The sequence below is a fragment of the Bison bison genome, unplaced genomic scaffold (genome assembly GCF_000754665.1).
Source record: "Bison bison bison isolate TAMUID 2011002044 unplaced genomic scaffold, Bison_UMD1.0 scf7180017864370, whole genome shotgun sequence".
Lineage (NCBI taxonomy): Eukaryota > Metazoa > Chordata > Mammalia > Artiodactyla > Bovidae > Bison > Bison bison.
In genome coordinates, this window is record NW_011494942.1 from 8,733,173 (window position 1) to 8,751,584 (window position 18,412).

At 36.4% G+C, this 18,412-nt stretch overlaps 1 protein-coding gene across 17 annotated transcripts in view; it reads right to left on the reverse strand.

The window, feature by feature from the left end:
* SOX5 (SRY (sex determining region Y)-box 5) overlaps nt 1-18,412 on the reverse strand; it is a 1,168,670-nt gene that overhangs the window by 336,419 nt on the left and 813,839 nt on the right. For all 17 annotated transcript variants that reach the window (XM_010855967.1, XM_010855969.1, XM_010855977.1 and 14 more), the window contains one exon: nt 9,467-9,677. In XM_010855967.1, the coding sequence (XP_010854269.1) occupies nt 9,467-9,677 (211 nt within the window). The remainder of the gene's footprint in view (nt 1-9,466; nt 9,678-18,412) is intronic.

An 18,412-nucleotide genomic window follows, 5' to 3' on the forward strand; every position in this document is an offset into this window, starting at 1 on the left:
TTACAATATTGTATTGGTTTTGCCATATATCGAAATGAATCTGCCACAGGTATACATGTGTTCCCCATCTTAAACCCCCCTCCCTCCTCCCTCCCCATACCATCCCTCTGGGTCGTCCCAGTGCACCAGCCCCAAAAGTAATTCTTCAGGTACAAACTTGCTTAACTACATTTGATTTAGGAAAATTTATATAAATAAACTTCAAAGCAATTTGTTATCCTAGGACTTTCTGAATGTTGGGCTTGTTGTTTTTGTTGTGGATTATATATCCTAAATTTTCAGAATTTTGCAGGTTTGAGTCAGAACTTTTCAGTACTCATCAATATCCTGGGAGAGCATCATTGGAGCTAGGTAATGTTTCTGGTACACCTAAATTAGCAATGTTTCTAACCAGTCAAGTTGTGATAATGACGATCACTGGTACAATTTCAAATTGGTTATCATTTATAAAGTACTTTCAGGTGCATTACCTCATTTATTTCCTTCAACACCCTATGATGGAAGTAGGGCAGTTAGCATTGCCAACAGATATCCATTATATTAACACAATTACTAGCAACCTAAAAGCAAGTAAACAGAATGTCTTTTCTAATATAAACTGTAACACAGGTGATCTGTTTCATGCAAAGAAATCCTTATTTAAAATTAAAAGCTGCATTCCCCCAAATCGATACAATGACATTCCAAAATACTGCTAAATACTTGTAGGTGATTGCTTCAAAACTGACCACAGACTAAACTATGTTAAGTTACATCTTACACATAGCAATCGGTGGCAGAACCCGACTACAACTCAAACACTGACTCACAGTGTAGTTCCTCTTTTTCACCATGAACTAATTTGAAAGTCAGATAAGCACTATGAACTAGGCCTCAAAAATGAAGCAACACATATTTTCACCATTGGGGTACAATTTCCAGGATTTACAAGCCCTCTGAAGGAACTTGTGAATCCTGAGTTTGGAAACTCTACCCTTGAGGGAATATTATATGTTAGAGTCCTCGAAAGACTGAAGGGAAGAAGGAAGGTGTTGAATTAATTAACTTTTCTTTGACTATAGGCCTCCTGAGACGAACCATGTGGGGGCAGGATTGGGGTGCTGGAGTGACAATATTCAACTGTAAACTGCTCGCATCTTGAATCCATCATAAGTAGTAGTAACTTTCTTTGCAATCCAGCTGTACCCTAGAAAGGAGTGCTGGTCTCTATTACGATGGAACATTATTAAAGAAACATTTAAGCATTTGCAGCTTTGAACTCTGGAAAATTATACATAGATCAATTCAATTCACTTCTGACTTTGCCTATAGCAGTGGTGGAAATTATAATCTGGGGCCACAAATTCATAGATAATGCCAATATACTAGCAATATTGAAAAGAAGTGAAAAGTGGAAGTGTATCCAACTCTTTGTGACATGCTCAGTTGTGTCCAACTCTTTACAACCCCATGGACTCTAGCCCACCAGGCTCCTCTGTCCATGGAATTCTCTAGGCCAAGAATACTGGAGTGGGTAACCATGCCCTTCTCCAGGGGATCAGCAATATTATAGGCATTTAGAAGATTATTGAGACTACAAAGCATATAAAGTTTTTGTTAGGTGTGTATTTTAGTTTGTATCCTGGATCTTATGATATCTAGTTTTGTTATCTGGGACAATACTTTAAACTGTAAATCACAGAAAAAATTGAAAATAATGATCTCAAAGATTCAATAATGACAAGAAGAATGGAGAGGACAAATAAATATATGTGATAAACATGGAGGTTAACTGAGTTGGACACGAAGAAAGGTGATAGTAAATGAAATCCATTCAATTTTTAGGGGAAGGTTGGCTATAAAATGTCAATTAGTGTGTTTATGTCATTCACAGGTAACACAATCACCTATATGTACCAAGTTCATTATTAGGAAGTGGAGAGACACGGATAATCAAACCAAGAACTCTTCATCTCAACGATTCATATACTTGTGGAAGATAGAAGGTAAATAAATAATGATGGTAGTGTGCTCAGAACTAACAGAGATGAATTAGTGTTAGCAGTGTAGACTAAACCAAATTCTAACAAAGGTGTTTAGAGAAGGTGGTAAGTCTTAAAAGGTGAATATATATTCACTGGGTACCTAAGATGGAATATTTTAGGCAGGGGAAACAGAATATGAAGAGGCAGAGTAGTATTAAAATAGAGGAGAGTGCTGAGAGAACTGCAGGCAATTTCTTTAATAAGACAATATGACAACATGTACCTTAGAGAGTGGTAGGGAAGTAAGGTTAAGGAGATAAAAGGATGGAGTCAGATTATATATGGTCTTATGTTCAATACCAAGTAGTTTTGCAAAGGAAAAGAGGCTCATTCTAATTCTAGTTCCTCCTTCTTACAAGAATATGATCAAGTGATTAGGTCTTGATTTTTCATTATTAAGGTAAGAAATAATACCAGCTTCAGAGTTTCTAAGGATTAAATGAGGTATATATTTATTAAGGTCTTTCTTTACTTTTCCCAAGACAGCAATGGGGCAATATGGAAGTAGTATGAATGTACTTTCAACAAATATTTTAAATATTTAATGTGCACTATACTCACTCTTATGGAGTTTAATATCAGGGCAGAAACTTGACAAATAAATAGTCAAAATATAGTTTTATTACTGTAAAAATGGACGGAAGCATGTAACAGTTCTTTAAAAATATTTAAAAATTATTGTAATGAATGTAAATAACTCTTTGTAGCAACTTGGACTTGGAGAAATGAGGAAAAGAATTACTCAGAATTATAGATAGAGGGGATAGGAATCAAGAAAAGATTTTTTTTGTTGTGTTTCAAACAGGAAGACATGTAAATAAGCTGAAAAAGCCATTCCCAAAAGACATAGGAGGTAACATAGGCATTAATATAGAAAGTAAAAATATGAAGCCTGTTATAATATTATATCTAAAAGTATTATATTTTAAATGAGATATATAAAGTTCATGTCAAGGTAAAAATTATTTTCACCTGTACTGTTAATGAGCCTAAAGTCTGAATGAAAATTAAAATCTGGATCTGACCCATAAATTTATGCTGATCCATATTTATAGATCACCCATAGCTACCTGAACTTTGAGAACACAAGTAGATGGGTATACAAATACCCACTGGTTGGTTTTATTAGCTAAATTAAGATATCTGGTTGTCTTAGATTTGTTCAAATTTATCAGTGATATGTTCTTTAAAACAAAGATGAAGTGATGACATTATTTCTAAAAAAAAAAAAATAAAGACAAAGAGAGTTAAGAATACCAGAATGTATGATATAAGTGAACTGGAAAAAAAGGCACCTGGACCTGTGGGATGTGTACTGGGTTCTTATTCTGGCTTTAACACTAACTTGCTGTGTGATTTCAAGTACATCTCTACCTCAGATCTCTCTCTTGGAGAGGGCTAAAATATGTCTTCATTTCATTCTAATTCTGAAATTCTAACAAGCCAAACTAATTTGCTCCCAGACGTTTTTCTAAAACAGTATTTTCTTAAGGTATCTTCCAAGGCATTTTTTCTATAACATTTTAAAATCAAACATTTTAAACTGAGCTATTTTCAATTGAAACTTTTAGGAAATTTGATCACCACTGAGGAATCAGAAATCACTTTAGCTGAAAATTACTGAATACTACTTTTCATTCAATTATTCAAAGGACACAAATGCTAAAGTGTAACATTATTACTGGCAACATTCCTAATTAGAAAAAAACAGTAAAAGTAATGATTTAGGGAATTAATTTTAATTTAAGGTTGACTTCAGTTTGAATGATGACCCTGACAGTCACCCTGTGACATATTTAATCACTAGTTTCCTCATCTGAAAATGGAAATAAGAAGAGTCAGAATATTTCAATTATATGTACGGCATTTCCAGAAATGGAAATAGATTCTCATAGTAGCCCTGGTTATGAGGTTTATGTAAAGATTGAATAAAGTATTTCATATAAGTGAAAAATCACTCAGTCATGTCTGATTTCTTTGTGACCCCATGGACTCTAGCCCACCAGGCTCTTCTGACCATGATTTCTCCAGGCAAGAATACTGGAGTGGGTGGCCATTCCCTTCTCCAGGGGATCTTCCCAACCCAGGGACTGAACCTGGGTCTCTTGCAGAGCAGGCAGATTCTTTACCATGCAAGCCACCAGGAAACCCATTTCATATAAAGATATGCACTCAATACAACCATTTTCCCCAAAATACATATCATTTACTCAGTGCCTAGATATAAGAATGATGTAGCACATAATATGATATTAACACTTCACTGTCACTCTTAACCCCTCAGTCTGATAGTTAAAAAACCAACTGATAAAGCATAGCTACTACCAAACACAAAATACCAATATATTATATTACATAATATATATTACATAGATGAGACATTTTGAACTGAAAATTTTTGATGAATTTTGGCAGGTCCACATCAGTTGGAGTCTCACTGGATAAATGAGACTATTTAGCACCAGAACTTTTCAAGTAAAGACAAGCAAAAATTCTGATGAAAGAAAAAGATATAAACACAAATATATCAGTATATCTCTACCTGTTTATATCATTTAAAATATTTTAACTAATTGCTTGAAAAGATAAGCTGTCTGGGATAATAGAGCCATTTTTTATTCAACTCATAGGCAAATCCAAGTTTCTTTCTAACCATTTTACCTCGGTAGCCTCCTTTTCATGATACACCATTCTCTTGTAACTTCTGAATTTCTGCTAGTTGGCTGTTGGCAGGGATAAGGTTGGAAATAAAACAGACTTTCTATTGAAATCTGCATTCTCCCCTCAATGAGAGGAAGCAAAGGCATGAATATGGCCCCCTCATAATGATTTAGCTGGGGCTTAATGAAATTTTCATCACAACCTGCTGTTCATTTTAATGGCCTTTGAAAAACAATGGGAAAAAATAGCTTGAGGGAAGAAAAGATTTTTCAGTGGCAGATATTTGTAAAGTAGTTCCATTCACCTGTTCTCCACTCTCCTCATCCCCATATTACTGCACTAATCACAGAACTGTAACAATGTTTTGTAGTTTGTCATTAAATTTTTTCCTATATATGTTATTCCTCTTGTTGCATCCCAGAAGTACAGATCATTTGTAGTTACTACCACACAGTGCAGACACTGTATGCAGTGTCACTGTCCAGATCCCTGGATGATGTCAGGTTCTGGTGTCCATTCTCTTGTTTAAATATACCCTTTAATTAATGGAGTTTTTAACCAGTTTGAATAATGACCCCAACAGTCACCCTATAACACACTCAATCATCAGTTCCCTATTTGAAAATAGAAACTGTAAGAATCAGAATATTTAGAATGTAACTTTCCACTTGCTGTAAAGTCTATTATACATCTCCATAGATATGTTTCTCCATTTTTCTTTCTTTGCAGTTACAAAAAAATTGAAAGAAATTTCCTTTAACATTATATTCCTTTTCTATGATACAAATTTCTGCCCTGTCATTTTTTCTTGGTGATTATGATCACTTTACATAATACATACATAAATTTCTCCTTGATGTATCTCCTAACAGTTAGAGTTTAACCATTCATGCAAGAGCAAATTTAGTTATCAATACAAGTGAATCTAATTTCTCCAAAGATACAGATTCCCAACAGGCACATGAAAAGAAGCTCAATATCACTAATTATTAGATAAATGCAAATCAAAACTACAATGAGGTACCACTTCACACTCATAAGAATGGCCATCAGTACAAAGTCTACAAATAACAAATTCTAGAGAGGGTGTGGAGAAAAAGGAATCCTACTGTACTACTGGTGGGTATGTAAGTTGGTTTAGCCACTACAGAAAATAGTCTGGAAGTTCCTCAAAAAACTAAAAACAGAGTTGTCACATGATTCAGCAATCCCATTCCTAAGCAAATATCAGGAGAAAACTCTAATTAAAAAATGATACATGCACCCCAATATTTACAGCATCACTATTTAAAATAGCTGAGAGATGGAGGCAACCTAAATGTCCACTAACAGACATTTAAAGAATGGATAAAGAAGACAGGGTATATATATATACATATGTGTGTGTGTGTGTGTGTATATGTATATATAGATACAATGTGATATTACTCAGCTATAAGCAAGAATGAAATAATGCCATTTGCAGCAACATGTATGAATCTAGAGATTATCACACTAAGTGAAGTTAGTCAGAAAGAGAACAACAAACACTATATAATGTCACTTATATGTGAAATCTAAACTATGATACAAACTTATTTACAAAAGAGAAACAGACTCACAGATACAGAAAACAAACTTATCAATGGAGAAAGGGGTAGGGGAGAGGTAATTAGATGTTTGGGATTAGCAGATACAAACTACTATATATAAAACAGATAACAACATAGTCTTACTGAATAGTACACTCAACTATATTCAATATCCTGTGATAGGTCATAATGGAAAAAAATATGGAAAGAATATACACGTATAAAAATGTACAACTGAATCAATTTGCTGTACACCAGAAACTACCACATTGTAAATCAATTATATGCCAATTGTAAGTAAGTAAATAAATACAAGTAAGTCTATTTATATTTCTGCATACTCTAAGCATGTCTAGGGATCTTGTGTACATAAACAGAAAACCATCTTAGTGGTTTTGTATTTATACAAACACCATCTTTCTGGAACTCAGGCTTTTAGATGCTTGGCATGTTCAAGTTATATTTCATTCTTCCATAAAGACTATCTCTGTATTTTCTCATGTCTTCATATTACTCAATAACAGGTCAGTCTTGAGCTAAGCTTTTAATATATTTTAGGAAGAAAATTTAAAAAAAAAAGAAAAGCTGTAGAAAATACAATAATGAAAACACTCTCATGTCCACATGCAATAATGATATTTCCTCGTGTTAACTCTTTCTGCCTTGGATGCTCTATCTCTGTTCCTTTGACTGTGTATCTATAATTTTCTCCTCATTCCCAATACCTCTGAATGTATCCTGCTAAGCGAACTGGGAAGCATGGTCTCTTGCCCTGTTTCCTGTTAGGAATTATTCATTTGGCTTCAGTCTGCCATATACTTTGAAATTGAGAGTCTGTGCACCCGCTTGGAAGGAAGCTCACATGAAACACCGAGGCCATGGCCCTAGAAGAAACGACACTTGAGTAGCAAAGAGCACACGTCATATCCAGATCTTTCTTTCTAACAACATTCTCTAGTAAAAGGAACCAGGGCTTCTTAGAGGAAAAACCAGGGCTTCTTAGGGCTTTCAAGATAAACAGAAAATATACAAGATGAATCTGCATGATCTTACAGTGGCAAAAAGTAAAAACTGCTCAAAAAAAAAAAAAAAAACACAGTGGTATGTCATAGTGACATGAAAGAACCCACCCCCCACCCCAGTGAACAAAACTGGAATAACCTAACAAAATTATGCATTATATCTCAAAGTATAAAATAAACATCCATGAGTCAATATTGATATAAGATACTGAATAAAGTAATAAATGGCAGAGAAGAGATAAATTGCCCATAAAGAATAATTCCAAATAAATTTGTAGATGATCCACTCTAAAGGATGGGGATCAAGGCTCCCTACTTTGTAAATACGGATTGTACACAGCATCTTCCTTCTAAAGAGTATGGTACAGAAAAGGGGCGGGGAGATTTTAGAGGAGAAACCTTACAAACCCTACATCAGCCAGATGATCAAGGTCAACATCAACATTTATAAGCCACATAGTAAGGATGTACTCTTGTGATGTGACACAAACGGTACTTGGTTTCTGCGGTCTTTCAACCCAAACTCACAATTCCAGTTTCATTAAGAGAAAATCACCAGAGAAATTCTAACAGACAGGCATTCTACAATCTATCTGAATAGCACTCCTCAAAATTTTCAAGGTCATCACAAACAAGAACAGGCCGAGAAACTGTTGCAGCTAAAAGGACCCCAAGGAGACTTAACAACTAAACAGCTAAATGTAATCCGTTATTTGGTAACATCCTAGAACAGAAAAGCACACAATGACAATTAAAGAAATTTGAATGAATTCTGGACTTCAGTTAATCACACTGTATCTCAACATAAAAGATGTGAAACAATTTTGAATGCAGAAAGTTAATCATGCAAAATGAACACCATATAGAAAAATAAAGACAAAAACATCATAAATATGTTATATCAGAAAGCTATGATTTGGAGTCACTTTTATTTTCTTCCTTTTAATTTTATTGTTTTGTAAAACAATTTTATCGTAAGAAAATATTATTTTCAATATCAGAAAAAACTTCAGCACATTAAAAGAAAAAAGGTTGTCTGGGTCTTCCTCAAAGCCCCATTTTTATCTCCATGCAGATTAGAGCCAAAAAGTCTTTGGCTGACTAGATTATCTCTAAAATTCCTTCCAACTGTAAGATCATGTGAATTACATAAATTTTAACTAAAATCCATGTACCAGCTATGCATCTGGTAGAAACCCAGAAATATTTAATTACCACATGACTCCCAATACTGGTTAACATACATTTTGTGCCAGATATAATTTACCAGTGTCCTAACAACAGACTAGAAATGAGCCCAACTCAGTGTTAAATAGTATAAATGTAGTATATTTTTGGTGTGAAGTATGTCTTTTTATATCACTGTTTTATGTTTGTTTGTTTGAATTTTCCATCTGACTCTGACATAGGAGGCATGTTCTTCTGTGCAACATGGCATCCATGCTTAGGATGGACACAGATTTACACAGAAGTTAGTGAATATCTGCAGCATAAAAGATGGCTGTCAGTTAAGCATCAATTGTTTTACTAGTTCGTTTGCTTTAATTTTAAGATTAGTCCATGAGCATATCACCTGCAGGATACTATCTGTAACTATTCAAGAGATTTAGTGCATCTTGGAAGTTAAAAAATGGAAACTTCAACACAGTTAAGACAGTTAGAAAATCATTACTTTTCAAATACACACTACCTCCAAGCTCACCAATTTTGGATTACACAAAAAAATAGACCTGTCTATGTAGCCTAAGAGGTGTTAATGTATAAAGGATATAAAATGTAACAAAGTTGTAAAATGGCCTTGGGCAGGGGTGGTGGAGTGGGGGGGCGGGCAGGCTTGGGCAGGGGGCAGATTAGAGATGCACAAGTTAGACTGCAGATATCTGGCAGGTAGGCGGTGACTATCCTGGGCTCCGCTGCCACATTCTATTCCTGAATCTTTAAGTTGTACTCAACCATAACTTACTCATGTGTGAAAAAAGGGAAGACATCACACAAGAATTAATGATTTATAAAATTGGGATAAACGCACTTACATTTCTAAAAAAAGAATATTCATCTTCATAGCATTACATTTCTCTCTCTTCCAACCTAACATTGAGAGTGTGTCAGAGAAGGGAACTGGAAATTAAAATCAAACCATTAAGATTAGGAGATTGGCAACAAATCTGTTTTGGCTGCAATCCTTTACCTTCTGGCTCATTTTTGATGAGCTCTTCCATTTTCCTCTGTTTCAAGGTGTCAACGACATCAGCTAAGCTGCCTTTGCGCCTTTCAGGAGTTCCCAGGGTTGTACTAGACAAGGACTCGCCACTCTGTCGCCCACCTTCTTCTGCCTTCTGAGGTGAGGTAGATGAGTTGTGTGGGGCAAATGAAGACATAACTTTATTGCCATCAACTTCCTGAAAGAGAAAGCAAAGGAAAAAAATATATATATATGCATGTATACATTTGCTTAAAATTCAATAAGCTTTTTAATTTTAATTGATTACATGGCTTATTCAGGACTTCTCTGATAGGTCAGTTGGTAAAAAATTCTCCTGCAATGCGGGAGACCCCAGTTCAATTCCTGGGTCGGGAAGATCCTCTGGAGAAGGGACAGGCTACCCACTCCAGTATTCTTGGGTTTCCTTGTGACTCAGCTGGTAAAGAATCCACCTGCAATGCGGGAGACCTGGGTTCAATCCCTGGGTTGTAACGATCCTCTGGAAGAGGGAAAGGCTACCCACTCCAGTATTCTGGCCTGGAGAATTCCATGGACCACATAGTCGCAAAGAGTTGGACATGACTGAACAACTTTCACCATGGCTTATTCAGTTGCAACATTAAAAACTGATATGCTACTGTGCAGGAGCAAAAGGAATAAAGAAATTTCAGAAAAGAATACATCAACATTACAGCCTCACACTAGAGTGAGACAAAGATCGATTCATAGGAGAGGGAAAAATAAGATTCTCTCCCCAAGACTGAGTTCAAATAGCAATGAAACCTTCTACAAAGCCTATATTGATTTCATATATATATATATATATTTTTTTTTTTTGCTTTTGTTTCAAAGTCTTAGATTTTCCTATGAACATCTAAAATGCAGTGGTCACCTGTAATAAACCTTCTCATGATACTATACTGTTTAAATAAATAACATTCCATATATCAGTTTTCTTTTTAATTGTAAGCAGTCACCTCTTCTTGATGGTACTTCTAAATAAAGCACGGTCCTCATTTGATTCTCCACCTCCCTCTCATGCTTTTAAAAAGGCATCAGACACACAGGAGATTCTGACATCAGAGAGGAATACTGCAGTTTCATTTCTGCTTCTGCAGAAGATCTTTCCAATTCCATGCCTTACCCAAAGCACTGGTTCTGATGATACTCTTTGCTATTTTGCACACTAAGCCTCATCTGCTCTACAAAATAAAGTTTCTTGCAGACTTTGCCTCTTCATGATTGTGTTATGTGCGGGAAAAGAATCTATTCAAGAATTCTAAAAGGTAAACATAAGTTGGTGTTCCTTTAGACATTCTTTCCCCCATGACTTCTAGTAGAACTTTGGCAATCTAAGTAACTCGGGGCAGGGGCGGGGGCATATTTTGTATGTTGCTGTTGTCTAGTCACTAAGTCGTGTCTGAGTCTTTTGTGACTCTGTGGACTCTAGTCAGCCAGGCTCCTCTGTCCATGTGATTTCCCAGGCAAAAATACTGGAGAGACTTGCCATTTCCCTCTCCAGGGGATCTTTTGGACCCAGGGATCAAATCTGCATCTCCTGCATTGGCAGGCAGATTCTTTACCACTAAGCCCCCATGGAAGCCCTTATATTTTATATAAGAAGCATTATATTAATTTTTTCAAACATTATCAAGAAAAATAATATTAAAAGGTCAAAGAAAAATTATTTTCTTAAAGAGAATTTTCTTTGTATAATCTCTTACTTTCATAATCTTTTGTGCTGTTGCTCAAGTCAAGTCCAACTCTTTGTGACCCCATGGACTGTAGCTTGCCAGGTTCCTCTGTCCATGGGGACTCTCCAGGCAAGAACCCCCTGGAGTGGGTTGCCATGCCCTCCTCCAAGGGATCTTCGCAAACCAGGAATTGAACCCAGGTCTCCCACACTGTAGGTGGATTCTTTAGCATCCAGCCACCAGGAAAGCCCAAGAATACTGGAATGGGTAGCCCATCCCTTCTACAGGGGATCTTCCTGACACAGGAATTGAACCATCATCTCCAGTACTGCAGGCAGATTCTTTACCAGTTGAGCTACCAGGGAAGCCTATAATCTTTCGACTTCCCATAATAGAGAGCTTTTCTTAAAAATAAGTCACATCCTAACATCGTTGAGTATATTAGTCTCTCTCTAGATTTATTTTCTAATTCTACACAATTAAAATTTTCCATTAAAATATATGAGATTGTGACTATACTTAATTTTCAGGAAAATAGCTTATACTCATGTTTACATGCTTGTCCTTTATTTTAAAATATGTTAGTAAGGATCTGTGGACCTCCAAAAAATGACAAATCACATGGAATTCATGTTTAATCTTTAAAAATGAATGCTAATGTTTTTGACTAGATTAAAACATATTAAAAGTATTCAATAATACTTTCAGTTCAGTTGTCGCTCAGTTGTGTCTGACTCTTTGCAACCCCATGAATCACAGCACGCCAGGCCTCCCTGTCCATCACTAACTCCCGAAGTTCACTAAAACTCATGTCCATCGAGTTGGTGAGCCATCCAGCCATCTCATCCTCTGTCATCCCCTTCTCCTCCTGCCTCCAAACCCTCCCAGCATCAGAGTCTTTTCCAATGAGTCAACTCTTCACATGAGGTGGCCAAAGTATTGGAGCTTCAGCTTCAGCATCAGTCCTTCCAATGAACACCCAGGAATGGTCTCCTTTAGGATGGACTGGCTGGATCTCCTTGCAGTCCAAGGGACTCTCAAGAGTCTTCTCCAACACCACAGTTCAAAAGCATCAATTCTTTAGCGCTCAGCTTTCTTCACAGTCCAGCTCTCGCATCCATACATGACCAGTGGAAAAACCATAGCCTTGACTAGACAGACTTTTGTTAGCAGAGTAATGTCTCTGCTTTTGAACATGCTATCTAGGTTGGTCTTAACTTTCCTTCCAAGGAGTAAGCATCTTTTAATTTCATGGCTGCAATCTCCATCTGCAGTGATTGTGGAGCCCCCAAAAATAAAGTCTGACACTGTTCCCACTGTTTCCCATCTATTTCCCATGAAGTGATGGTACCAGATGCCATAATCTTCGTTTTCTGAATGTTGAGCTTTAAGCTAACTTTTTGACTCTCCTTTCACTTTCATCAAGAGGCTTTTTTTAGTTCCTCTTCACTTTCTGCCATAAGGGTGGTGTCATCTGCATATCTGAAGTTATTGATATTGCTCCTGGCAATCTTGATTCCAGCTTGTGCTTCTTCCAGCCCAGGGTTTCTCATGATGTACTCTGCAAAGAAGTTAAATAAGCAGGGTGACAATGTACAGCCTTGACATACTCCTTTTCCTGTTTGGAAGCAGTCTGTTGTTCCATGTGCAGTTCTGTTGCTTCCTGACCTTCATACAGGTTTCTCAAGAGGCAGGTCAGGTTGTCTGGTGTTTCCATCTCTTTCAGAATTTTCCACAGTTTTTTGTGATCCACACAGGTAAAGGCTTTGGCATAGTCAATAAAGCAGAAATAGATGTTTTTCTGGGAACTCTCTTGCTTTTCCATGATCCAGGGGATGTTGGCAATTTGCTCTCTGGTTCCTCTGCCTTTTCTAAAACCAGCTTGAACATCAGGAAGTTCAAGTATTGCTGAAGCCTGGCTTGGACAATTTTGAGCATTAGTTTACTAGCATGTGAGATGAATGCAATTGTGCGGTAGTTTCAGCATTCTTTGGCATTGCCTTTCTTTGGGATTGGAATGAAAACTGACTTTTTTCAGTCCTGTGGCCACTGCTGAGATTTCCAAATTTGCTGGCATATTGAGTGCAGCACTTTCACAGCATCATCTTTCAGGATTTGAAATAGCTTTCTAAGGCCCACTTGACTTCACATTCCAGGACGTCTGGCTCTAGGTGAGTGATCACACCATCGTGATTATCTTGGTCGTGCAGATCTTTTTTGTACAGTTCTTCTGTGTATTCTTGCCACGTCTTCTTAATATCTTCTGCTTCTGTTAGGTCCATAGCATTTCTGGCCTTTATTGAGCCCATCTTTGCATGAAATGTTCCCTTGGTATCTCTAATTTTCTTGAAGAGATCTCTAGTCTTTCCCATTCTGTTGTTTTCCTCTATTTCTTTGCATTGATTGCTGAGGAAGGCTTTATCTCTCCTTGCTATTCTTTGGAACTCTTTGGAACTGATGCTTTTTTCTTTCCTTTTCTCCTTTGCTTTTCACTTCTCTTCTTTTCACAGCTATTTGTAAGGCCTCCCCAGACAGCCATTTTGCTTTTTTGCATTTCTTTTCCATGGGGATGGTCTTGATCCCTGTCTCCTGTACAATGTCATGAACCTCCGTATATAGTTCATCAGGCACTCTATCTATCAGATCTAGGCCCTTAAATCTATTTCTCACTTCCACTGTCTACTCATAAGGGATTTGATTTAGGTCAGGCCTGAATGGTCTAGTGGTTTCCCCTACTTTCTTCAATTTAAATCTGAATTTGACAATAAGGAGTTCATGATCTGAGCCACAGTCAGCTCCTGGTCTTGTTTCTGCTGACTGTATAGAGCTTCTCCACCTTTGGCTGCAAAGAATATAATCAATCTGATTTTGGTGTTGACCATCTGGTGATGTCCATGTGTAGAGTCTTCTCTTGTGTTGTTGGAAGAGGGTGTTTGGTATGACCAGTGTGTTTTCTTAGCAAACCTCTATTAGCCTTTGCCCTGCTTCATTCCGTATTCCAAGGCCAAATAGTACTCTGTTTTTTTAAAATATATTAAAAATAGAGATGTCAGTACAAATATAATCGTAATCTGTTGTAGTTTTTGTCAAAGGATATTAGTGAGTATGGGCTTCCCACATGGCTCAGTGGTAAAGAACCCACCTGCCAATGCAAGAGATACAGTAGATGTGGGTTCGATCCCTGAGTTGGGAAAAACCCTGGAGAAGAAAATGGCAACACACCTCAATACTCTTGCCTGGAGAATCCCATGGACAGAGGAGCCTGGCTGGCTATAGTCCACGGGGTCACAAAGAGTTGAACACGATTTAGCAACTTAGCATGCATGCATTAGTGAGTACAAGGACATTAGCTATGGTACAAACATCTGTTTGTTGGGTGACATCGAGGCAATGTGGAAGCATAAGTAAAAAATGTGTGTTAAAAGAATTTTCAAAAGTATGATTCTAAACCCCAAATGCTTTCCATTTCCTACAAACAGAACATGTCCCTTACAATTACTATTCCTTAATTAAATATTCTATAAAAATGCACTGATAGATGAATCTTAGCTTATAATATACTTGAATTTGGAAATTAATACGCATAGTATAATAATTACAAGACCCTGCAGGCTAAGTGAAGGTGCACTTTTGTAATTATTTACTTAAAAACGACACACAAATACAAGCAAATACTTAACCATATATATACAGATACCTCTGAAAAGGGCAACAACATATTCATTCAGTAAACTAAGGAATGGTTTTACGAATGACCGATAATAAACATCAGCTCAGTTTAACGTCCAAATTTGAATATAGCAAAACTGCTGTATTTATTTTCCACAATCTTTCTTCTCACTTATTTCCAGGGTCAAAAGCAGAAACACTCCAATTTTAGCTTCACTTCAAACATGCATATTTTATACTCTGCTTTTACATTGTATGATGATAAACTTTACAAACAAGAATTTGGCATCTGAGCTTCACATTCCATAATTGAAAACTACACACATCTTTCTGCATAATCATCAGTACAGAGAACAGCACCCAAACTGTATGCAATGAAGTCTATTAAGATATGAGAAAATTTTTCCAACTAAAGTAAAATAAAATCGTATCCCATTTTGCATGTCTCTAATTCTCTACACTTTGCAAAGAGGAAGGATTTATTGTAAAGAGTTTAACGTATTTCATAAGAATTCTAACCTCAGTTACCACAGCCATATAAAAATAAATTAATTATTTAGCATTATTGCTATTTCATGTAGGAATATTTATCTTATTGCTGTTTCACCTGTCTGATTACATTTCAGCCTCTGGCACTGTTAATCCCTTTAACAGTTTCATGTAGTTAACAGATGTTTCAGTGTGGGGCTCCATTGTTCATCTGCATGGGGAAAGGCCTGTGTATGGAGCACTGGCACAGTTTTCAGTCAAGGAAGTCCTATGGTTTCCAGTTTCTTCCCTGGGACTGCCTTTACCATGCCTAAAGTAATGACTGCACATTTCCCTTCATTTTCCTGGGAAGTGAACATCCAAAGAGTCTGCTAACAAATGCATCAGTGGTCTAAGGCAGCAATATATATTTAATTACATTTTGTGCACAAAGCTTCAGTATTTTGCAGCTCTCAGAACTGTGATGTGTAACTTCTAAATTCTAATGATAAAATAGTGTTCTAAACTTTTAGAATGAGGTTAAGAATCTTTGTTATTCTTGAACAAACTTTACTTAATCTTGCCTTCTGTTAACCTTGCAACCATGAGAAAAAATACCTAATGTATCCATGTGTCTACTCTCATCAAAATATTTTTTCAAAAATCAATTCTTATTAATTCCATAGATAGTCTTTTGCTATGAACACCCTTTTAAGAAAAGTATATTTCAATCTTAATATTCAAATTTTACTTTATGTAGTTTGGTGATTAAGAAGAATTAACCCATTTGAAAAAATAAAAAAAAAGATAATAGGCAACTCGACCAGATATGTTGTTGTTGTTTAGTTGCTAAACTCTTTGCAACACCATGGACTATAGCCGACCAGGCTCCTCTGTTCATGGGATTTCCCAGGCAAGAATACTGGAATGAGTTGCCATTTCCTTCTCCAGGGGGTTTTCATGACACAGGCATCGAACCCAAGTCTTTTGCATTGGCAGGTGGATTCTCTACTGCTGAGACACCAGGGAAGCCCAAACAGATACGTATCTTCATTTTATTAACTGAATGATATTTCATTCTTTACTCTGACCTCAAGAAACACATCATCGTACTTATTTTTTAGCCCTATAAACTGAAGTTAAATCTGTACAGGATAGTAAAAACATTACATTTAGTAGTCAGTCTATGATATTAAAATCACTAAGAATGACAGCCAATATTTACACAATATTTACTTTGTGTCAGCGCAGTTTAAAATGATGTATATGCATTAACTCAGTTAATGTTCATGGCAATCCTAACTATAGTTTGTACTTCAGAGCTGGAGAAATTGAGGCACACAGACTGAAGTAAATGACTGAGGTCATAGGACTATTAAAATATAAAGTATAATCAGCTTCATCTTCTTGGCTTTCAGAGACCTGATTTTCAATGACCATGCCAATACTACCCCACTCTTAAAATACACAAGTACAAAAAGAAAAAGGCCACAAGCTTTTAACTATGTCTATATCTATCAATGATATGATTGCAGGAGATACACTTCTTAATAATTATGAAGAGAAGCTTTCACCCCAATACATTCAACTCTTAAAGAAATGATATACACATCTTGAAATGAATTAATCCAACTATTTACAGGGTTATAAAGCTCTACCCACCCAAATATAAGGTTTATGTCATACTCCAAAAAAACTAAACCTGAAGATTTAAATAGTTATATAAAGCAAACACATAAATTTGAGCTCTAGATGGCTGATCAAAGTAATGACGCTCAGTAGTTTATGCTTCTTTATCTATCTTTATGAAATGTGTGGCTACTTCTACCTTTCCATCTAGTTCAATGAAGTTTTGAACTTAGAATAAACAGTACAGAAGATTTGGACTAACTTTAATTAGATTCTCATTAACACAAGTTCATTAATTTTGGCATTACATAGACATAACATAAAATGAACTACAGATCTATAGAGAAAACTCTTTGGTGCTAAACAAATTTTGACATAATCATGTTCTTTTTCTTCTGCTGCTGCTGCTGCTAAGTCACTTCAGTCGTGTCCAACTCTGTGCGACCCCATAGACGGCAGCCCACCAGGTTCTCCCATCCCTGAGATTCTCCAGGCAAGAACACTGGAGTGGGTTGCCATTTCCTTCTCCAATGCATGGAAGTGAAAAGTGAAAGTGAAGTCTTCTAGCAATGAACTATTCTTGTAGATATCACCAGGAAACAGCAAAACAACACTTTGAAAAATATCTGAAAAACTGTATTTTTTGGTTGAAACGGATGACAGTGTCCAAAAGGCACATAATTCCAGTTATAAAATAAATACTGGGAAGTAATGTGCAGCATGGTTAATAATATTATATTCCATACAATAGCGAAGGACTTCCAGATGTGTAAGCTGGATTTAGGAAAAGCAAAGGAACCAGAGATCAAATTGCCAGCATTCGTTGGATCACAGAAAAAGCAAGGGAATTCCAGAAAAATATTTACTTTTGCTTCATTGACTATACGAAAGCTTTGACTGTGGATCACAACAAACTGTGAAAAAGCATTAGAGGTGGGAATACCAGACCACCTGACCTGCCTCCTGAGAAACCTGTATGCAGGTCAAGAAGAAAGAGTTAGAACTGGACTTTGGAACTTCCCAAAACTGGGAAAGGAGTATGTCAAGGCTGTATATTGATACATTACTTATTTAACATATACAGACTACATCATTCAAAATGCCAGCCTGGAAGACTCACAAGCTGGATTTAAGATTACCTTGAGAAATATTAACAACCTCAGATACATAGATGATAACACTTTAATTGCAGAAAGTGAAGAGGAACATTGTGTGAAATGCTGGGCTGGATGAAACACAAGCTGGAATCAAGAATGCTGGGAGAAATATCAATAACCTCAGATACACAGATGACACCATCCTGATAGCAGAAAGCAAAGATGAACTAAAGAGCCTCTTGAAGAAAGTGAAAGAGGAGAGTGAAAAAACTGGCTTAAAACTCAACATTTAGAAAATGAAGATCATGGCATCCTGTCCCATCACTTCATGGCAAATAGATGGGGAAACAATGTAAACAGTGACAGAGTTTATT